This window comes from Rhodnius prolixus, unplaced genomic scaffold (assembly GCF_049639745.1).
Source record: "Rhodnius prolixus isolate KJV_2025 unplaced genomic scaffold, Rpr scaffold_8, whole genome shotgun sequence".
In the NCBI taxonomy this organism is placed as follows: domain Eukaryota; kingdom Metazoa; phylum Arthropoda; class Insecta; order Hemiptera; family Reduviidae; genus Rhodnius; species Rhodnius prolixus.
Genome location: NW_027411593.1, coordinates 5,024,137 through 5,048,824, shown reverse-complemented (window position 1 = coordinate 5,048,824; position 24,688 = coordinate 5,024,137). Strand labels below are relative to the sequence as shown.

The following is a 24,688-nucleotide window of genomic DNA, read 5'->3' as shown; positions in this document are numbered from 1 at the left end:
AGAGTTCGTAATCAGGGCGCACCACGTGCCACCGACAGCAACTAATGAGCCCTTTCCGCTAGGCTACAAATTACCAACAGCTACCGGTCTGAACCTCCTCCGCTTCGTCCGCTTACTTGCTGAAATAGAATTTCAGACAGAACCCCATTCTCTGTGGGGGATGCTGTTGTAAAGCCAACCAGTACAATTTAAGTTGCCGGCTGACCGCCGCCACCTCTCCTTACTTGCACGTCGCTCAGTCACTCCGTCTCACACTCGTCTTCTCCGAGCACGGCAGAAATGGTTAGCCTTTTACTCTTCTCTGTGCAACAGATCGATCAACCCTCAAACTCTAGGCGGATTCTAGGCTCTTCTATTGTGCCACTTGGAGAAATGGGAGTCTTTCTAAACTGTGCTTAGTTGCAACACAATGTACCAAACGGTGCTCCTTTTTAGCTATGACTCAAGTGCAAGTAAAACAACTAAGTCTATTTAAGTTGTTAATCTACGATTGATAAGAGATAAGTTGTTAAGCTGGATTATACCGCAAGGACGATTAAATACCTGAAGAAGTGCTAGTACCTTAGCCACTTAAATCTACTCTATTTGATGATATCTTCGAATCGTACATTTTTTTAAAAATGAAAAACAAAAACGCAGAGCTGGTTAATCAAAATTGGAAGGGTGAATCGTCTCCCTAGAAGAATACTAACTTCTTAATTTTGGGTACCTCTGATAGAGCGAGTAGTCTGAGATCTGGCACCAGCACAATAGGATCTTCTTTCTTGGTCACAGAAAAAGTGTACCCGTCAAAAAATAAAATAAATGGTTAGTGCAAAGTGTTGAAGATCAATAAGGGAATGAAGGCCTGTGTACGAGAACCCTGTCAAGAGGCTGCACTGAATAGAATTATGGCAGGTGTTGGACGTGTCTTAAAATCCAGTTAAAGAACGGGAAAGACTTCCTGCGGCCCCGAATCTTTTTGAGGAATTTCGGGTAAAAAAGCGTAGTTGAAGTCTGAATGATTTCGGCTAAAACCTGAAAGTTAAAAATTAATAATATTAAAACGAAATACTAAGTTCAAACTTAATCGATTTTTTGAAATACCTAACATTTAGGGTAATTCTATCGATTAGTTTGAGCTTAAAGTCCTTGATATCGATGTGTTAATCGTGAACAACTTATAGGCAATAGTTTGAACTAATTAAACTACTTCCTGGCTAAGATTCGCCCTTAGAGTTATTGATTTCCAACTTGAGCAGTCTATTGAAGACGATACAGAGTGAGTTAAATTAGATTAGAAATTAAATAGTTGTAGTATTACACAATAGATTAGATAGAAGATAGGGAGGGTTACTTGGGAAATATGGTGGAAAAGCCTAAGGGATAACTCAGTTTAAACACGTGTCAAAGGAAGGGCTAAGGGCTGTTCGGAGATTGTAATAGTGTTAGGTGTAAGGTCCAGCTATATAGGGAGCAACCCGAGGTGGGTCAGCTGGAGAAGAGAATTCTCAGTAACACAAAACCCCTGAACTAATCCCAAAACCTGGCCAAGAGAATAAGGGCGTCCGGAATCAAATTTTCTTATTGAACAACTCTATACTTGGTTGCTGACTGTACAGCCACATAGTGAGCGCCCAAAGTTAAAACCTAGAAGAAGAAGAAGCAGAAGAAGTAGAAGAAGAAGAAATAGTAAAGGAAGAAAAAGGCTGAAGGAGAATCGTGTGTACAAGAAGGAACAGATGGGTCGTCCTGGTGGAACTAGGGTTAGAAGGGGGGTGGAAAAAGAAAGGAGAAGGTAGGGTGAGAGGGAATGGCTTCAGGATGAGTAGAAGAAAAGGGAAGTGGAGAGAGATAAAGATGGTTTAGAGGGAGGGAGGGGGATGTTAGGCTGGTGAACGCGGGTTGTTAAGAAGGGGTTAAGGGGTGTGCGGTGTGGGTTGCGGACGACCAATGAGGGCTGCCGCATCCCCACCCACTGTGACGTCATAATGCCGCCTCCACTTACAAGCCGCCTCCAAAGCATCTCTTGCTCGCCCCTTCTTATTGCACCTCCATATGACGCCACACACAATAAACACCCCAACGCTCCCTATATAGTACAAACACTAAACTAATTACATTCTTCCTTTGCCAATTTTCCTAAAATTGGCTTCTTATTGCCCCTTCCACATCACCCTATTTCCTCTCAAACGCCTCTTGATTTCCTCCCCCTTCTTTAAGAAAAAAAAATAATTTTTTTTTAGTTCTTTAAATTTTTTGTAAAAAAAAGTTTAGTTCTATCTTTGTTACTCTTCCACAATTGTCAAGTATCTCTGTCCCTTTTCCTTCTTTACACTTTTATTTCATCGAAAAAAGGAAGTTGTCAACACTGTGTGGATTTTTTTTTTACCGGAAATATCAGTTTTTGTGGTCCAGCGAATACCAAAAAGTGGTATTTTGGTATTAAAAGTAGGTATTTTATTGGTTTAAATTTTCTATGTGTCTAAGTAGCCACCAAAACTGTAAAACGGAAAATTAGAGAAAATTTATTTCAATATGAAAAAATAACTGCCAGTTTCAGTCATTATAAACTTTATTTTGCCGCGAGCTTTCGACCTAGAGACTAGGTCATCTTCAGGGCTATTTACAATATACTGTTTTACATCATTGGTGTGTCTTCTGTCTTGTCTGTTCCTGGACTGAATGTGATCGGTCTGTGTGTAATATGTGTTTGGTTGTGTGGAAGTCAGTGTTGCCAATTATCAAGTATTTTGCAGTAAGTTTACGTATATGTTGTTTAAATTGTTCGTATCTGTTTCGAAATTTAAACTGTTTTCTGTCTTAGATATGTATATCATTTCTAGCACTTTCCTTTTTTGTGTGTTGGTTTCTGATTTTAAGTATCTTTGTGTTTGGGAAAGATCGAAAGTGTGATGATTTTCTGTGTGCTATGTAAGGAAAGTGCCATGACATCCATGACTTCATGTCCATGAACAGAAAAGACAGAAGACACACCAACCCTCTAATGATGTAAAACAGTATTGTATTGTAAATTAGCCCTGAAGATGACCTAGTCCCTAGGTCGAAAGCTCGGCAGAATAAATTTTATAATGACTGAAACAGGCATTAATTTTATCATCCTATTGAAACTATGATTCAGTCACAGCAAATAATGAACAGTAAAATTTATTTCACTAAGGTGCCGCCATCTTATGGTTTTTGGTCTTACTGAATCGATTGTTTTCATGTTTTCAAATTTTCACAAAAAACGGCCCCGACGATTTCCTTTATGACGAAGATTTTTGGTTTATTACCGACAGCTCGTAGTTCAATAATGTTTCCGGAAAAGTTTGATTAACGAGCGAGAGAAGTTGTCATTTCAGTGTAATAGATGGACTTAGAATCCATTCAGTTTTTAACAAGTATCAAATTTATATCCGAAATCCGAAATCTGGAAAAAATGGGCCGCCCGGAAGTGCCTCTTTACAGATTTCTTCTTCTTATTTTTTTAAAACAATAATGGTTCAAAATTTTAAATGCTTTAAAATGTTCATATCCGCTAAATACTGTGCATCGATACCTTTACTTGAATTTTGTTTTCCAAAGAAACTTCTTCTAAGCTCGAGTAAAGTTAAGCACTTCTTTAAAGTCCCGTTTCTGTTTAGGTTCCGCCAGTTTTACAATATACAGGATTGATGCTTTTGGGTGGGAGAAGGACCAATCTGGACGTAGGGCCTGTTCCTGGCGGTGCCCTTCTGGGAGTGCTATAGGAGTAACAGCGATTTCACTGATTTGGTTTTTGGTTATTTTCCCTAGAAGAGTTGCATTGAAGATTGCGACCCCTAATTTGGTACAAGAACGTAAAGCCCGGCTGAAATAATAGGCATTACTTTTACTTTTTCATTGTCTAAATATCTCTACAAGTCAAACCATGGCCGTTTGAATTAAAGACCTACTAGTTAGAGGTTTCAACTTTTGTAAACTTGATGCAGTTTGTGAAGAAAGGGTTCTAAAGGTTTACTAGTCAGTCCCTTGCTCCCTTGGTATTTGGTGTACAGCTAAGGTCGTACTTTTGCTCTGTTTTGTATATTCTCCTCTCTGACAAATACGTATAACACCCTGCCCATAATTCTCTGCATCCCCTTTAAAATCAGTCTCCTACACAAACAACAGGCAGCTCTACTATGCAGAACTCCTTCTATCCCAGTTGGCTGCTAATTAACACATCCACTACCGTCTCTTTCTGGCTGAGATAAAGAAAGGTCAACCCTTTCTTAAACGCCCCTTAACTTACACCACCCGCTTACCAAGTTGGCCTGACTTTTTCGGCGACAACCAACCCCCTTTCCTTACAAATGACGGAAGAGGTTGATGAAACTATTGGTCTCTCTCTATCTAGTGCTCCCTAGCTTTTTGCTTGTTACTGCGGGTGAAATGTTATTCTAAAGTTCGTCCTTTTCTGAACTCTCCCACCCACTGTTCTTCTTAATCCGAACACCAAAGAGTGTCGTCTTTTATCTATAGCAACTTTATCGCCTAACCTTTTCTCTATTTGTTTACTAGTACCTCATTTCAGCTAGATAAAAATCTATTGCAAATACTCGTACTATAATTCTATTGGTTTTCTCATAGTCTCAGGTAGCCCACCATAAAATAAATCTATGAAACGAATCTCAAATTAAAAAACTTCATTTCAGCTGACAATAACGAACATAAAGAAGAAACCATTCATAAGATTCATTCAAAAGGAAGTGAATGTTTATAATCTCTTATAACTGAGTCAAGTTGGTATAACTGACGACATCCGAATGTAATTTGCAGTTAATTGTTATGTGTTGCAGGATTGGCCCAACAACTGGGGGAAGGCGGCTGGACCAGAACTGGCTATCCCCCTTATTTACCGCCTCCACCGCCTCTACATCATTCCCAACTGTTGGCACTCTCCAATAGCGTTCAACATAATTCTGGTATGTCCATTTAATCAGTTAAATTTACTTTTTTTGTCTAGTGATTTGTTATTAATATAAAAAAAATCATGTACATGTGGATATCCTCTTGTGGTATATCTCAGCCAATCTAGATGCTCCTCTAAGGTCTTTGCTGATTTGTGGAGGAAACGCATCCAGCGCTGACATTCCTTTATTATACAACAGGAGATTGAACAGGGGTACCAATTCTTGTTAGTCTTCTTCGCTTACTGGAGGCTGCCGGTTTTTATCAAGAGATTGGTAGCCTTCTTCATGGTAGCAGCTGTGAAGACCAAACTTATCCAATACGCTGGTAAACTATTAGAACTATTGTATTGTCACACATCCAATCTTCTTCAACAGCAGTTAAAGATCAACAGCCTCTTTCAAAAACTTCATGTTTACCCAAAATGTGCTCCATCCACATAGCGAAGACGTGTCTGCTTCGTGTGTACAAACAATTTTCCTCCTTTCAAGGTCGGCTAAGGCTGGAAACATAGTGGAGCGGCGAGCAAAGCGGCGATGATAGCGAAGAGCAAAGCGGCGAAATCAAACACAAGTTAACATATGGGACCGCGCATAGTGGAGAGCAAAGCGAAGATAGAGCAACGCTAACTATGTTATCTATAGAGAGTGTTTGTTTTCACCGCTTTGCTCGCCGCTCCACTATGTTTCCAGCCTAACTGCGTGTAGCAGCGCAGTCTTTTTTAAATAAAAGACTAAAAGACCAATGCTCTTCTTTCTCATAAAATTGTAGACCGATCGATTACTTAGTTAAAACCTTCACAAAACCTAATTTCTTTGTCTGCTTACGCGAGCTTTGGGCCATAAAGTTCAACTTGAATTGCTCTCATTCCGTTTTCAAATCATTACTATTAAGTTTAACGTAAGCATACTATGATAGTTTGAAATCTACAATGTGCTTCTTCTGTGTGATAATTTTTTCTTTTTGTGCACTTAGTTGTATGCTTTATTATGTTACATCACAAAAAAATTATTTATTTTTTCTCGGTTATCTAAAAAAAAGATGAAGATCTCCTGTGACGTGAAAGAAACAATGTTAGGGTTTGCTTGACGCGTGTCCCGCTCCAAGGCGGCACCCCATTCCTGTTTAGCGCCTCACCATATTCCCATCTTATCACTCCCACACTGGCCATTACTCTCCTCAGACACAAGATCAGATTTATTTATCTTGCAGCAGTCTTCCCTTTCCAGTGTCTGGCCACTGTCCAGTTTGTCTTCTTCAACCAAATAGTGAGTTTTTCTTTTTATTTTTTTCGGACAATGCTCCTCCTGTTCAATGGCTAAGATATATTACTCTTGTTTATAACTTGAGCATTTATTGATTGCCAAAGCGTTTTGTCGTTTTTTATCGTCTACACTTTATTCTTTTTTTGTCAGGATTTGATAACCTCTTCCATCATTGCTGACTTCATTATAACTTCCGACATGCTGCAGAAACTTGCAGAAAAAAGTTAATTAAAATGAAACTTATTTACAGATGGTTGCAGAGAGCCGTTAGGTCCTATAACCGTCACGGTACCTGCACCCGGCACCGACGACAAAAGTCCGAGCAGTTCTTCCGGAGGTGGACTACTAACTACAGCCGACCAATGTAGACCAGCTTCTTCAGCGTCAGCTAGCGCATCTCCAGCAACCTCTCCGTCACCGCCTCCAAGACCAATATCACCACCTCCGCCACAACTGCCGCCTCTACATCATCAACCACCGCCGTCGTTAAGTCTTCACCATCCGGCATTCTTCAGCTTACTCTTGCAGGCACCTTTACTGCCTCCTTCGCATTGGCTGTATCCACATCTGTATCCACCTTTAGTTAGGGCTCCCATAGGTCCACCCATGCCACATAGTCCACCAGTTAAATCATCACCGAAGGCGGCTTCAACCAGAAGAACATCCGATGTCTGGAGGCCGTATTAAGAAGAGAAGTTGTCTATATATTTTTTTCAAAAAGAACTTTTCAACTAATGCATGCTCCAATCCGAGCCTTTGCTTCTCATTAATTTGTTTTTCTACAACGGAAATGATTCCCTAGAAGATAATTCAATAATTGAAATTTTGGCTCTTGATTCATCGAAACCGAATTGGTATTAGCATAATGATTTCTTTGCCAGTCACAAATGCAATCAATTGATTCCAAAATTTTTGTATTTATTTTTAAGGGCTCCGAAGTAAATATTTAAGTTTTCGTGTTATTTCTATGTACAGGAAGAAGTCTGTGATTAAAAAAAGTAAATATTATTAAGCCATATTTTACCCACGTATAGTGCAATCAAAATTTACACAAATAAAACTCCATTTTATATGAACTTATCGATGCAAGAACATTCATCGTGATTTAATGACTAAACGTATGAATTTTACTGAAGTTGGACGTTTAAGTTCTCTTGGAAATCCTCAAATACTTCGTAATTACTAAATGTCCTCACTATTTCTATGAATCTTACCCGAACCTTGATGTTGCTAGTTCTCCAAGCCTTTCTTATTTTCTATTCTTTCCCTTTTTCTTTCCCAAAAGTAAGGAATCCTTGACTTTCAGTTTTTTTTTTTTCTTTCACACTTCTTATTCTATTCTTCCTCAAAATCTTTGCTATTCCTAAGGAATTAATTGGAATAGAATACCAAAAAACTTACATAAACAACTTCTAACGCTCTAAACAAGGGGTCGGCAACCTATTTTAAGTAGAAAGCCATTTCTCCTTAAATAATTTTAATAAATCTTACCAAGAGCCGCAAGGATAATAATATACAAAACTCTGTAGATCATTTGTATTCATAAATTATTATTTTATGATATTCAATAACATTTAAATGTTTTATATATTTATTTTTGTATATTGCAACAAGTAAATAAACAAATAAATAATAACTTAACGAATGAAAAGGCGGCAGTCTTACAATATAAATCGAGTACTTTATTTTGATATTGTTTAATTCTATTCAATTTCGAACCTATCATATTTAAAATTATTTTTGAAAAATACCTTTAATAAATGGAATTTACCTTCGTTTCAATAAAATTGAAATATACAATATATTTTGGGCAGGCTGAAGAGCCACTAAATTTGGATAAAAGAGCCACATGCGGGGCTCGCGAGCCGCGGGTTGCCGACCCCTGCTCTAAATTATTTAAACTATTGCAGATTCCCATTGAAATTCTGATTCATAGGTAAGAAGGAGTATATCTAATTGTAATATGATCCCTTACGGTTTTGATGGATCTTATAGCCTAAATCCTGACCAAATTAGATAATGGAAGCTTCTTCTTTTGTTATGATTTTCTTTTGTTTCCTGGAGGCAATTTTGGACTTCAATTATACGGCCTTGTAGCATCTTTTAAGCTCATTTCTTTTCATGCTTTACTTTTTCAGGAATACCTAAGTTTCGCACTGCGAGAAACATTATTTTTCAGGGTGTTAAGCTTAATTACTTTAATTTTTTAATTAACCAAATTGTTAAAGCTCACCAATTGATTTTAAAATATTTCATTTCTCTTCATTCTACTTTTTTTTAAAGACTAAAAACCAGCCCAATCAATCAGATATCAATCCATTATTATTTAAATAGAGTTGAAAACAAAAATATGATAGATTTTTACAAGATGTGTTTGATTGCACAATATATTTTTCCAATTGTTACCAAAATAAAAAATTGTAAATAAATAAAGATGACGTATTATTGTAAATATTCTGTTATAAACGAAAAATCGGAATAAAAAAATCTTTAATTTGTAAATGTGTAAAACTAAATTGTAATTACGAATTTGAAATCTAATTTACAAGATACATTATATATGTGTATAAAATATTTAAAAAAAGTAAAAATAAAAATGAGAGAATGTACGATATTTAGCCATTGAATGATATTTATTCATTGTCTATATGTAAATAAATACTTTACTTGTTCTATGTGTATACTTAGTTAATAATATACTCAGAATAAATATGTTCCAAGAGAATATTTATTTACGAACCCTACCCCAATAATATGTACACTTCAAATCGATAAATTAGTGTAGGAATAAAGCGTAAAAACGCTGATTAAGTTCTTGTGAAATAATTATCGACAAGGAATCGATGGCCGATTTAATAAACAGTTAAATGTCCCTCTTATTAGAGATAATAAGGGCTATGCATAATGTATAAAATATTCTTCGTAGTCAAATATTTTGCCGTCATTTAATGAAATATTTATTAAAGACCAGAGACGGTAGCCGATCGGTTAGAGGCAAGACCTGCGAAACTAATATTGTATTGTGGTACTGGGTTCGATTCCCCCGGTCTGTCTTAGGCCTTAGATTTTATTTTAATGGTTAATAAAAGAAATTGACAGTAAAGTATGTTTGCTAGTCGACTTCGTCTATGACACTTAATTTGGTAGTGTGACGTAAAGCCTTTACTTACTTACTTATAAAAACCAGAGAATTCGTCACTAGAAGCGGGCAGGATTTTGTATCACAGGAGATTGGAAGTATAAATTTTCATATCATGTAGATTGTAGATCGAAGAGAGGAGTGGATATAAAGCTAAATCAAGTTCTATTTAGATTTCCTTAAGAGTTGGTTTCGAGCACAGAATATAGTTGTCTATCTGTAAATGTGTTGATGAGCTAAAGTTTGACTACTGTAGCAGAGTGAGTGTTGTATAGTATGTTATTTGTGTTGTTTAGGATCTACTCTCGGCCATCAAGAAGTGGCTAACCTACTTCCGATTTTAGAGGATAGAAAATACTGCAAAGTTCTACTTAAAAAAAAAAAGTTTAAGCGAACAGAAAGGGTTTTACAAAATAATGTAAAGAGACAGGAAAATGGTTCTATAAAACAACGTGAAACGGCTGGAGAAAGCAGGAAATGGGTTCTGCTGAAATCAACGTGAAACAGCTGAAGAAAGCAGGAAATAGGTTCTGCTAAAATCAAAGTGAAACGGCTGAAGAAAAAAGCAGGAAATGGGTTCTGCTAAAATCAAAGTGAAACGGCTGAAGAAAAAAGCAGGAAATGGGTTCTGCTAAAAAAGGCATTTATTCCATTCCTGGTGAATACTCCACAATACTTACACCACGTTGCTAGCTGGATTAACCCTTGGTTTTTGGTTTTCTAGGATAATCGCAAGCAAGAAGATAGTTTTGACGTTAATAAAAGACGTTACCAGTCAGTCTGACTATAACTATCATTGCAGGTGACGTCAAAGTACGGTTTTTTTCCAGTGACGAAGTATTTTTAAACTTTCCGAAAAAGTATATTTTCCGGTATGTTTAAACGATAACTTCCCAATATATATTTTTTTTTTAAAACAATAGATACAACAAAAAAAAGAAACGTTAATAGTATTATTAGTTGGGAAGATACCGAGAAGATACTTAGAAGATACTCCCATAATTAATAGATTTTTAAATGATGCCACGTACGATTTTATACCGTCTCATCTTTCATCGGCACATCTCTTTCAAAACAGCTGGAAAGACAGTGAAAAATAATTAGTAAGTTGTCACAGTTAATGTGTGTTTATGGTGACATTAAGTTGAAGAGTGATGCGGCCCTTTAGGCCAGGTATAATTATCTCTCTCTCTCCCTCGGGACCCTTGAGAAAGAAAATGTAGGTTATAACCTGGCCACAGACAGCCCTCCATTTACAGACATAACTGTCACCATAATTCTACATCCTCTAAGACAAAACTTTGACGACCGACAAAATATAACCGCTTTTTCTTTCCATGGTCCGAATCGAATTTCAAACCCTCACAAAAGAAAGTAATAAAAATGGTCGGCATTTCTTTTGTATTAAAACTTTAAAAGAAATAAAAAATAAAAGTTAATGTCGGCTGCCTATTTCTAGTCTATTAATTATAGATGATAGACAACAAATTATTTTTATTAGTTAATGTCTATAATTGTGCTAAAATACATTGAATTCCCCACTATAGAAATCGAGATATCAGGGCTCAAAGTTTAGGCCAAACGAAAAGTCACTAAGGTTTATCTAGCTATATTTTCTGTACTATTGCATCTACAATCATCATACTTCTCTCCATTGTGGAGATAGTTAATGTCTACAATTGTACCAAAATACTTTGTATTCCGTACAAGAGAAATCGAGATATCAGGACTCAAAGTTTAGGCCAAACGAAAAGTCACTAAGGTTTATCTAGCTATATTTTCTGTACTATTGCATCTACAATCATCATACTTCTCTCCATTGTGGAGATAGTTAATGTCTATAATTGTGCCAAAATACTTTTAATTCCGTACAACAGAAATCGAGATATCAGGACTCAAAGTTTAGGCCAAACGAAAAGTCACTAAGGTTTATCTAGCTATATTTTCTGTACTATTGCATCTACAATCATCATACTTCTCTCCATTGTGGAGATAGTTAATGTCTACAATTGTACCAAAATACTTTTAATTCCGTACAATAGAAATCGAGATATCAGGACTCAAAGTTTAGGCCAAACGAAAAGTCACTAAGGTTTATCTAGCTATATTTTCTGTACTATTGCATCTACAATCATCATACTTCTCTCCATTGTGGAGATAGTTAATGTCTATAATTGTGCCAAAATACTTTTAATTCCGTACAACAGAAATCGAGATATCAGGACTCAAAGTTTAGGCCAAACGAAAAGTCACTAAGGTTTATCTAGCTATATTTTCTGTACTATTGCATCTACAATCATCATACTTCTCTCCATTGTGGAGATAGTTAATGTCTACAATTGTACCAAAATACTTTTAATTCCGTACAATAGAAATCGAGATATCAGGACTCAAAGTTTAGGCCAAACGAAAAGTCACTAAGGTTTATCTAGCTATATTTTCTGTACTATTGCATCTACAATCATCATACTTCTCTCCATTGTGGAGATAGTTAATGTCTACAATTGTACCAAAATACTTTTAATTCCGTACAATAGAAATCGAGATATCAGGACTCAAAGTTTAGGCCAAACGAAAAGTCACTAAGGTTTATCTAGCTATATTTTCTGTACTATTGCATCTACAATCATCATACTTCTCTCCATTGTGGAGATAGTTAATGTCTACAATTGTACCAAAATACTTTTAATTCCGTACAATAGAAATCGAGATATCAGGACTCAAAGTTTAGGCCAAACGAAAAGTCACTAAGGTTTATCTAGCTATATTTTCTGTACTATTGCATCTACAATCATCATACTTCTCTCCATTGTGGAGATAGTTAATGTCTACAATTGTACCAAAATACTTTTAATTCCGTACAATAGAAATCGAGATATCAGGACTCAAAGTTTAGGCCAAACGAAAAGTCACTAAGGTTTATCTAGCTATATTTTCTGTACTATTGCATCTACAATCATCATACTTCTCTCCATTGTGGAGATAGTTAATGTCTATAATTGTGCCAAAATACTTTTAATTCCGTACAACAGAAATCGAGATATCAGGACTCAAAGTTTAGGCCAAACGAAAAGTCACTAAGGTTTATCTAGCTATATTTTCTGTACTATTGCATCTACAATCATCATACTTCTCTCCATTGTGGAGATAGTTAATGTCTACAATTGTACCAAAATACTTTTAATTCCGTACAATAGAAATCGAGATATCAGGACTCAAAGTTTAGGCCAAACGAAAAGTCACTAAGGTTTATCTAGCTATATTTTCTGTACTATTGCATCTACAATCATCATACTTCTCTCCATTGTGGAGATAGTTAATGTCTATAATTGTACCAAAATACTTTTAATTCCGTACAATAGAAATCGAGATATCAGGACTCAAAGTTTAGGCCAAACGAAAAGTCACTAAGGTTTATCTAGCTATATTTTCTGTACTATTGCATCTACAATCATCATACTTCTCTCCATTGTGGAGATAGTTAATGTCTACAATTGTACCAAAATACTTTTAATTCCGTACAATAGAAATCGAGATATCAGGACTCAAAGTTTAGGCCAAACGAAAAGTCACTAAGGTTTATCTAGCTATATTTTCTGTACTATTGCATCTACAATCATCATACTTCTCTCCATTGTGGAGATAGTTAATGTCTATAATTGTGCCAAAATACTTTTAATTCCGTACAACAGAAATCGAGATATCAGGACTCAAAGTTTAGGCCAAACGAAAAGTCACTAAAGTTTATCTAGCTATATTTCCTCTACTATTGCATCTACAATCATCATACTTTTCTCCATGGTGTAGATAGTTAATGTCTACAATTGTACCAAAATACTTTTAATTCCGTACAATAGAAATCGAGATATCAGGACTCAAAGTTTAGGCCAAACGAAAAGTCACTAAGGTTTATCTAGCTATATTTTCTGTACTATTGCATCTACAATCATCATACTTCTCTCCATTGTGGAGATAGTTAATGTCTACAATTGTACCAAAATACTTTGAATTCCGTACAATAGGAATCGAGATATCAGGGCTCATAGTTTAGGCCAAACGAAAAATCACTAAAGTTTACCTATTAGCTATATTTTTTAAAATTTGTCAGGAAGAAGAAGTGGCAAGGGAAATATTATAACTGTGACGTATTTGCAGTGTGATTCTCTTTGCGTTTTTAGAGAGAAGAGGTATTGTAAACGGTGCTACATTTCACTGAACTAATATTTTGAAGGTGAAAATGGCCAGCATAAGGGTCTATTTAAGTTCTAAACAATATTAATGAAAAGTTAATTCAGTAAAATTATTTAAATGATTTGTTTATTATTTGAATAAAAAATATAAGCTTTTTCGACTCGTTTCTAAATGGCTGAAATTACGAGCAGAAGTAAGAATGAAGTGTTGGGTACACGCTGATTTGTGTACCTTTTTTAGTTTAATTTTTTTTTTTAATTTCTGATTTCAAAGCAGTTTAGTTGACAATTATATATTTTGAGAAATTACCCAAGAATTCTAGTTCACTAAGAATTTAGCAAAGTCTATTTATATTCATCAAGAAGTAACAGTCCTAAAGTTGAAACATCTTATTAAATATCCAGTTGATTCGATTAAGAACACATATCACGACTCAGAAAGCAAGCGGAAGGAAGTAACTTGGTTTCTACGGAACACTTTATACACAAACATCTTCTTTATACATTTCTCCTTAATGTAAGATGGTATTGATCGTGTCAAAAAAGTTGTGACTTACTCTCTCTCCTGTTCGTTGACACCAAGACGTCTGTCATTCTGTCAGTCACACCTACATGGGTGTTTATTGTTGCATGCCGTCAGACAGCTAAGATTATCTTTTCGATGTTCTACATGTGTGATGAAAATGTCGTAATATTTATATTCATGACTAATATTAACAGGAAATAGAGCAGTGAGTGCGGAAGGTGGGAATCAGGTGTGAACGCCAAACCACTTCCTCTCACTATAGAGCTTACAGCAATAGTGAGTTCTCTCACTGTAGTTTAACTATAATAAAAGGTTTTCCGGAAGAAGCTTTCGTCCCAGAATCAAAAGCGTTCTGCGTTGAGCTGAAAAGAAATCGGAGCTCTTAAAAACATAACATTTCAAACCAATGTGTATCTATTTTCCTGATAATGAATGATCTTATGAAATACTTGAGTCCTGTTCGTTCGTTTTCTTTGTTTACTGGTTCATCTAAATGAAAAAGATTTAAGCGTAATCTGTTGATTTACCCAGGACATTGTGTTATCACAATAAAAACGGAAGTGTAATGTTAAATAAAAGATGAACAATTCGAGAAATTAGAGAAGGGCCGGTAATAGTGTACTTGTACTAAAATGTCCTGCAAAAAAGGATAGATTGGTACTTGCTGTCAGAATTCACTTTAGAATTCAGTGTGCAATTTGAAAATACTCATCCCATTTTCGATTAGAATGATTAAGTTTCTTGCATACTTAATTAGTGCTGCCCTTATCTATTTTGCAATGTCTCTTCTAAAGTAAATTCTTAGTGGGTGATTGACCCACAATCCCCTAACGTCTCTGTTTGGCCTCTACATTCTTCCTGTGCACCGTCAAGGATACAATTAGAACCTCCACTTCCTGAGACGGACTGATCCACTCAGGTTGGTGCACTGTTGATCGTTTAGATTATGCAGGGGGCACCACGAGCAGGTGATCAACTTCAACCCCCATTTCATCATATTAACAGCAGTCCATCTGTTCACAAAAAAAAGACCAACATTCAGTACCATTTTTATGGGCCAAAGATTGTGGTGATGTCCACCTGGATAAGTACCATCCAATGAATGAAAGCTGAGGGCGTGGGCTGAAATGGCTGAAAGCTTGCAATATGAACAACATCGTGCATGACAACGTTTCCAAGATAGCCTGTACATCGGACAGTGTATTTAAAGTACGCCTTATACTCCTATAGGCTAGCCTTCGCATTCTCAATACTGTAAAGCAGTAATCACAACTAGAATGGAAACCTGCGCAAATGCAGGAGGCCGCGAGAAGTGCTAACCTTAGTTATAATTCTTAAACGTTCAGACATCATTTATTCGTAGAAGTTGGTACTGTAATCTGAAATAAACTTATAAGAAATAGTAAATTATAGTAATCGCCTATGTTTTCAGGCAGCTAATAGGTGTCGTGGACGGAGGCGACTAGCAAACATACTTTACTATAAATTTCTCATATTAACCATTAAATAAAATCCAAAGCCTAGACCGGGAATCGAACCCACTAGACCAACAATACATCTTAGCATTGTGGGTCTAGCCTATAACCGCCTAACATACTTTACTATAAATTTCTCATATTAACCATTAAATAAACTCCAAGGCCTAGACCGGGGAATCGAACCCAGTACCACAATACATAACTTCCACATAGCTTTACAGGTCTTGCCTCTAACCGCTCGCCTACCGTGGCGCCTTATAAAAAATAGTTAAAAGCAACGTTTTCTTTTTCTTGACAAAAACGGGTCGTCTCAGCCTTAAGCCTTAAAGGAAGCTAAGCGACTGGATATAGCTATACAGAAATGTTTAGGTCTAAGGACAAACGATATATTTTAGCATGACCCAAAAAGGTTGGGAACCTCTGAGCTGGAGTTTACCTGTAGGTTCGCTAAACTCAAATAGTTGCCACACATCAATTACCTCTCAGATCGCCTTATGAGTTTTAGAGGATTTATTATGGTGTTTATGATGTTAGACTGGGATACAAGTAGGGATGCTTGGTTCATAACTCTACTTCCCTCTCACTAGTAAGGGAAAGTAAAAATTATTCAGGATTAGAATCAGGACAAATTTTATTCGACCACTAAGACAAAGTGAACCTTTTCGATTACAGTGTTTGTACACAATTGTGGGCGATAATAACAGCGTGGAAAAGAAATCACAGGACATCTAGAAGGAGGTGGCAACTCTTGAAGTACTTTTCTAGGATAGGGAACGGTTTTTTTCCATTTGATGTTTAATGTAGTAAATATTATGGGACATGAAGATGTGGACAGAACGCGGTAAGGAATAGAGAGAGGGGTAATCCACCCCCAATGGTACGCGGGTAAATGAGGAGAAAAACAGTTCATCTGCCGGTATCACTCTTCACCAGATTCTGTAGCAGCTCCTCCTACACAGTCACATCGTCGAGTCTTTACGATACATTTAGCATCGGCAACAGTACAACGTTCTTCGTGATAACATTTCTAGGCGCTACGACTTCCCAAGAGTTTTCTGATTTATCTGTTCCGATTTATTGTCTCCACTTCAGCTTCCTCCTTTCTTTGTCATTCTTCTGCTTCTTCTCCTTGCTCTTTTTTTTTTCTTAAAGAACGTTTCCATTTTTTAAACTTCAAGTGTGAAAACACACAACTTTCTCTTTTTTATTTAAATCTTTACAAAATTCTAATGAGATATTTTTTTACAACATAGAATTTTTATCGAACATTATAAATATCTCCTTAACAAAAACTTACAGTTTAAAAAGTTAAGTATAAGGGTTGATTAAGCGCCAAAAGGTACACAAATCAGCTAGTACCCAACATTTCATTCAAGCTTAGTTGATATAATTTAAGTAATTTTGCTGCATTAACTTTTCCTTCACATTTTTTAGAATTTATTAGATGTCACAGACCCTTATGCTGGCCAGTTCGTTCATAATATTATTTGGTTATAATTATGATAAAATGTATATTATATCTTCGTTTTTAAATAGGTACTTTATTTTAACTCTATTCCAAATTATTCTTCTGATTTATCTTTAATATGCCCTTTATTCTGAAGTTGTCACATCTTATACATGCATGTTAAAGTAGAAAAAGACAAAGTTAGAGTCGGCTACTGTTTAAATTTGAATCACGGAGGATTTAAAACAATATTTCAGACTTGAATTCGTCTTACCGAAATATTCGTGAGCACAAATAACACACAGTTAATAACAAGTAGATTATTCAACAACAATTATTCATTTCTCAATTGTAATTTAATTTTACTTATAGTAAAATACTGGAATAATTAGCTGTCCTAAAAGTATGCAATACTTATTTATTTTATATTACATAACATATATATAACATTGTGAGAAGAACAGCTACATTGAGAGTGTGATTGAAGAAAACTATATTATTTGCGATAGAGCCAGATAATTATTACCTATTATTATAAACGTTTGACTACTTCATAAAATAACAATTACTTTAATCGAAGAATGAACTTAAACCGACGATTTTTATTAAAAATAAAATAATCGAAATCATTGATGTATGTTGGTGTAAGCATTTTTTTAAAAAAGTTTTTAAATTTTGTAGCCTCGTAATTTTTTTTATTTTTTATACCGTTTTCTTTTTAACCTGTAATTAATAGTTTGATTATTATAGATTAATAGATATTAAAGTCAATCTACAGTGCTACTTGAACAAATATTTTGTAGATGAAAATGGCCAGCATAAGGGTCTGTGACATCTAATAAATTCTAAAAAATGTGAAGGAAAAGTTAATGCAGCAAAATTACTTAAATTATATCAACTAAGCTTGAATGAAATGTTGGGTACTAGCTGATTTGTGTACCTTTTGGCGCTTAATCAACCCTTATACTTAACTTTTTAAACTGTAAGTTTTTGTTAAGGAGATTTTTGTACCTTTTGGATAGATTTTCATTTTTGTCTATTTTGCTAAGTTACATATCTGCTTTACTGCTTTTTTTAAATTAGGAATAAGCAATTCTATCATTATAACCTGATAAGGTGTTAAGTAGGAACCGTAACTACCACTGGAGAGATCTTTTTAAAGAATGATTATAGTTGCGGTCCCCAAACCATCCTCAATAACAATTTTTTTGAGAAAGCCTTTTTATATAAAATAGGAAGGTATTTGTACGTAAAAAGCAAATTTAAACTGCGATTTCAGACCTTCCTTTTAAGAGGAGTAAGAAAAATAAACGGGCGATTACAGTACTTCTCCCTAAAAGGCAAAGAGGCAAAGATTTTGAATCGAACGACAATTCATTAATGTAAATAGGTTCACCCATTGATAATTTTAACGATTTCAGTACTTAGTAGGTGTAAGAGCATGATGGCACTTCACAGCCATGTAGAGGAGCTTTAATCACTTCTTCGTGCTAAATTTTATCAAAATCGGACAAAGCGTTATAGAAATATTGGTAATAATAGTTTTAGAAACGGCCATACTTGGGTGGGGCAAACTCCCCTCCATATGAGGCGTAGCGACGAGACTTTTAAAGTGCAAATCTGTACAAAATTTCGATTCGAATGACACTTCATTCATGAAAATCAGTTCACTTGTCGATAATTTGAAACGATTGCTATACTTCCCCTTAACTAGTGTAAGAGCAGATCGCCGCTTTAATGTTACGTAGGGGAGCCCTAACTCTATCATCCTACCAAATTTTATCAAAATCGGGCTAAGATTTACAGAGTAATTAGTAATAATAATTTTGAAGGGGGCCTTACATACAGGGGGCTAACTCCTCTCTAATTCGGTGTACAGCGTCGAGACCCCCAAAAGGCACATCTACATAAAATTCCGAATCGAATGTCACCTCATTCATGAAAATCGGTTCTCGCGTTTAGGCGCTACGTAGTTTACAAAAAAGGTAACAACAACAAGAAGAAGAAGAAGAAGAAGAAGAAGAAGAAGAACAACAACAACAATTTCTGAAAATGCCGTTTTTGCTCATTTTCGGCAACTTTTTTCTCGAAATCTATTAGGTCTGGGGGGTTGCAAAAAAATTACAGTTATAAATGAGGGTTTGCCCTATATTTTAAAGAAAATTTGGGAATTTTATCTTTTATAGAAAAAGAGAAAAAAATTGTCAAAGTTGGGTGTTTTTTAACGTTACGCTTTTTCGTGCCCTTTTTGACGATCAATCCTTATACAACTGTCCTACCGGACAGTTTTAATACATTAATTAATTAAATGCTGGATTTGGACTTAAATTGTCCAGTGCACTGTTAACGCCCTCTCTAGAAGATAAAACCACTTACTGTCTGCAGAAACTGAACTCACAGATCTATGAAAACCGTAGAATTCGATATTTTAGGTAGAAACTTTACGAACAGATATCTTCTTTTCAAACGTCATTTACCTAAGAGATCATTTGAGGGATCAAGAACATTTTTTGGGACATTGAGACATATTTTGATCAAAAAAAGGAACAAAATTAAAATTTAGGAAGCCACAATTTGGAATCGATTCCATATAATTATAGATTTTTTGTTTAATAGCATTTTATTAATACATTTATGTACAAAATACAGAATACAAAAACAATACTGTACAGCTTGGATTAGTCCGTCAGTCAGGGTCGATACAAAATTTAATGTACATAACTAAATTAGGATACACGCTGGTGAAATATTAAATTTTAACATAAATAAATGATAAGAAGTATAATATATTATAATTTTAATGATTTTTTTTTATATCTTAATCATTGTACAAATATAGAAGGATCTTTAAGCCTCAGCAGTACTTCGATGGGCGAAAAATCATCTTATTTTGTCCTCGTACAGGAAAGAGATTTGGTTGAAGTAGTTGGGAGCTTCTGCACCACTATTAAAAGGAAATGAGATTAAGTTGCTTTTGGTTTCATTTGCGTAGTCTCATTTCCCATTTATGGGACTACGCCTTGACATCCGGTAGCGTAGGTTTTTTTTATTCTTCCCCATATACTAATAAGGGCTCTTCTAGCGTCAACTGATTTGTTGTTAAGAAACATGATTAGAGAAGCTGGACAGAACCACAAACTGGGACTGAAAACTGTTCGACAACGACTAAAACTTAAGCTACTTCAGGATGAGGTTCAGCAGTAACTTTAATGGCTTAATTACCTAATATACATTACTTGTAATGTTCTTGTTATTTCTTGAAAAGCAGAAATACTGCAAGGCCTTTATGATAGCAAAGCCATTTCTTTGCTTCACCGAGTACTTTTCTGCTTGCCCTAATAAAGTATAATGATGTGGACTTTTCTTATTATGTAGATAGATTTAGATTTTAGAAAGCAGGATGGGACCTACGCCTCACGAGATCGCAGCTAAAAGAGGCTTATTGTGCCAGCTCCCTTTTGGAACTTGTAGACGAAACCTCCTCTACTAAGAAAGAGGTTGAGAACTTTCCCTACTAGTTCTTTTTGCGCTACTATCTCCTTTGGTCTCAAAGAGCCAAAAGGTTTCATGGCGCAATTACTCCTCTACTAAGGAGGTTGAGAACTTTTCCTGTTAGTTCTTTTTGCGCTACTAAGTATCTCCTTTAGTCTCAAAGATCCAAAGGTTTCATAGCGCAATCACTCCAGTGAGAGGCCGTCTCCTCCTCTTCCTGACCACAATCTGCACAACGGTTCCCCAGGTAATAAGCCCCCCCACCTTGTGCAGATTCTTATTAAGTATGTGGAAGTAGGCAAATTTTTCGTAGCTAGCTTTAACCGGAAAATGTTTTTTGGTACCCTATAGTTCTGTAGCAGGTAGGTTTTTTTTTTTTAAAGAATATGTTGTGTGATTGTGTTTATGTTAGCTTAAAAAAGAGATTTTAAGGGAATGAGTTTGAATCTTGAGATAATATGAAAAAGTAGTGGGAAGATTAAACTAGATTTTTATTTAAGTGAGGTGAAAGATAAGTTACAATGTGTGACAGAAAATGCAATTGTAACACGCCATTTTGAGTAAAACTGCTGACGTTAGTAGAGTAATATGATAAAGCTGGACATGATCTGGATAGTTGAGAGGGAGTTCATTTTCTCCACGAAGTACAAATGGTTTTTGTAGTAAACTGGAAACGTAGGAGGGCCAATTCCGGTAAAGAACTCCTCGGGGGGTTCCCCCTTTTGTTTGTGTCTTTTTTTTATTTTCCTTTTTGCTCCTGAGTGTATCCTCAACCTCACACAGGAACACAAACACACACACACTGAGAGCATGTTTGGTCATTCCTTGGGACCACTCAGTATTCCCCCGTAACTTCCTTCACAGTTAGTAAAAAGGTCTCCTTCTGCTTCTCTCCTGCCAACAGAACAAACTACCAAAACCAAGTCTTCTACTCTGTCTGAGTATTTATGGCGAGCAATAAAACTGGACGGCCATTATAGCCTGTTGGCTCGTTACACGCTCCTAGGCTGCACACTTAGACTATTGTCTACTTTCTTCTACACGTGTACTTCCACGTGTTCGTCTATCTGTCTGCTCCTTTCTACATTCATTCCCTTATTTATCCCTTTACCTCATTTTTTTGTTTTACCCAATGTATAATTATAATTATTTTTCTACTTTTTACATATTTTCAAGAATATATTGCTTTATTAGTAAGCAAATTATTATGGTTCATTATTTTTGTTGACTGAATCATAGTTTTAATAGGATGAAAAATTAATGCCAGTTTCAGTCATTATAAACTTTATTCTGCCGAGCTTTCGACCTAGGGACTAGGTCATCTTCAGGGCTAATTTACAATATACTGTTTTACATCATTAGAGGGTTGCTGTGTCTTCTGTCTTGTCTGTTCATGGACATGAAGTCATGGATGTCATGGCACTTTCCTTACATAGCACACAGAAAATCATCACACTTTCGATTTCCCCAAACACAAATATACTTAAATCAGAAACCAAAACACAGAAAAGGAAAGTGCTAGAAATGATATACATATCTAAGACAGAAAACAGTCTAAATTTCAAAAACAAACACGAACAATTTAAACAACATATACGCAAACTTACTACAAAATACTTGACAATTGGCAACACTGACTTCCTTACAACCAAACACATATCACACACAGACCGATCACATTCAGTCCATGAACAGACAAGACAGAAGACACACCAATGATGTAAAACAGTATATTGTAAATAGCCCTGAAGATGACCTAGTCCCTAGGTCGAAAGCTCGCGGCATAATAAAGTTTATCATGACTGAAACTGGCATTAATTAAAATCAAATTATTATGATTTTTCAAAATTTTCTTGTTCAAAGCTGATCAATTTCATCCCCATCCTTCAGCGGATAAAATCAGCGATATAACTACAATTATTGGCACTTCAATAGTTTCATATTTTAGAGATCTTATTTAATTTATCACTGAATTCATAAAAGTCGTTGAAGGGAGGTTTCGAAGTTAGGTTCAGTAGATTATTATGGTTAAGGAAAGAAAGGTACTAAAATCCTGTGTAATTAAAATTTTGGGGCTGGTACTGAATTTAGTTAAAGCAAGAGTGGAAAGCTTGTCAGGGGCCTCAGATGAGAGAGATAATTTCGTCACTTTCTGTCTCCTTCACAAAATGAAATGAGAGAGCTCTCTCTCTCTCTCTCTCTCTGTGCAAGCTGGAGGCGTCTCTGACGGGCGAAAGAGGTAGGTTTTTAGTTTGAAGTAGTAGTAGAGAGGTTAAATCTTTCTTGGGTTGGATGGTGACAATAACGAGGTAAAGCTTGAGGCACCAGTGTGTCACTAGTATTACACAAAAGCTTTGCTCGGCTAAAAGTTCTACTATCTCACACTGGCGTCCCAGAGTAAAAAGGTCCCGGATAGGGTGTACCCGTGTACGTGTTGGTACATGCTGGCTGGCAACGTGATAAAACTGGCAGTGGCATACACTCACTGCTTTCCCGCGCGTTTCGGATTTAACTTAATGAAATTTCCCACGCCCGCCCGTATTCCTTTATCCACGCACTGACTTACGCACACACATACACTTCCGCTTGTTCTCATTTTCTCTTGATGCGGCTCATTTATCTATTTTCTCTTCTTGTTTCGTGTGCCCTTCATTTTCTCTTTGCCATTATGCCCTTTTCCATGCTTCATCCAAAGAAGAGCGTTCCTCTTCACAAGGAATCCCCTAATTTCTCTTTTTTCCCTAATTTCCCGAACTTGACACCAATTTTCCATAAGGTTAGCTTCCAAAACCATCTCACTTTTTTGCCATCCCCTCAAAACAAAAACACACCCTACTCTTACCAACCTCTTAGATACTCGCATCAGCTTCCACTACTTTTCCTATCTTACTTCTCCCTTCTGAGTCACACGTCATTCTTCCTCCACTATTTACGCACTTCATTTATCACTTCGGAGGTTTGTTTTGTTCCCTTTTTTTCCCTTTTGCTGGAATCAGAAATTCACAAGCCACTACCTCTTTATCAACACTCCTAAGGGAGAACTCTGGAGAAATCTCTGTACCAGTTTGTCACCTACTCTGTTCTTCACATTTCACACGTGTCAGCTCATATTTACTGACAATTCTGTGTGCTTTTCTCCCTCTTCCGTTTCAGCCAACTTCCTCTTTTATCTCTTTTTCTTTTACGAAAACATTTTTGCCAAAAAAGGGAAAGTCATTCTTTTAAATATAATAAAGTTTACCGCACACCCATTCATGATTCTTAGACTTAATGTTTACATTCTTAACCGGATATCACTTTTATTTACTTTTTTTTTAGATACTTTAGAATTGGCATTTTCACCCATGTCTTAACATACTTCATCAGTTCCTACATTTGTATAACGTTCCTGAAAAAGTTTATTTATAAAAAGAGGGAGGAGTGTATGCATCGTCCTAAGTAAATATCTCATCTTGTGATGAGATGCATGCATTAAATAGATAAGGAGCTTCTTATAAGTAAGGTTAACCAGAGGTCCTCACTCCTCTTTGCGTAGATTGCAATGAGGAGGAGGATTTCAAACATATAATAATGATATGTCCACGTTACGTGAAAGGAAACGAATGTTTGACGACTTATATACAGGTATTTAGATGCACCATTTCGTTACGAAGGCATAGTATTCTCCACCAACATCTATGTGCTTAATTCTATAGCAGAGCTAGCAATGAAATATGAGTGTATTTAAAAGTTATAGCCGATTAGAATGAATGGAAGAAAATGATTAGAGAAGGATTACGGTGATTTTAATTTCGGTTAAGCTATAAGGATGGCAGGAGCACAGAGTACTGCTCCATCCATTAGCTGTAGTTTATGTACTTGTAAATAGCTGTATATAGTAGAGGGATGAATGTGTGAAGCGAATATATTTATAAGTAAGAATGGAGAGTGAGTGATATTCTAGTGATAAGCACCTAGACGATGCTGGCTGTATGGCGAAAGCCAATGCCAAAGAAAAGGCAAAAAAAAAGAAAGATTACCAGATTTTTTACCTGAAATCCGGGGACACCTGGTAGCTCCATGTATCATATCGTGACTGTTGTCGTCCAACTGATAAGAGCTCAGTTTCTCAAAGTAAATTCAATACTACTACTATTATACACTACAAATATAATTATTAATACTTGATAAAACATAATATTCTTGATCTGACAATTTAAAGTCACAAGTATTTTTATGATGAATGTTTTTTATTTTT

General features: G+C 35.8%; 1 protein-coding gene across 1 annotated transcript in view; it reads left to right on the top strand.

Moving 5' to 3' along the window:
* Positions 1–8,894, top strand: part of LOC141450742 (uncharacterized) — a 34,914-nt gene extending 26,020 nt beyond the window's left edge. The window contains exons 4-5 of the mRNA XM_074121473.1: positions 4,803–4,928; positions 6,430–8,894. Of these exons, the coding sequence (XP_073977574.1) occupies positions 4,803–4,928; positions 6,430–6,866 (563 nt within the window). The 3' untranslated portion in view covers positions 6,867–8,894. The remainder of the gene's footprint in view (positions 1–4,802; positions 4,929–6,429) is intronic.
* Positions 8,895–24,688: the final 15,794 nt, after the last annotated feature.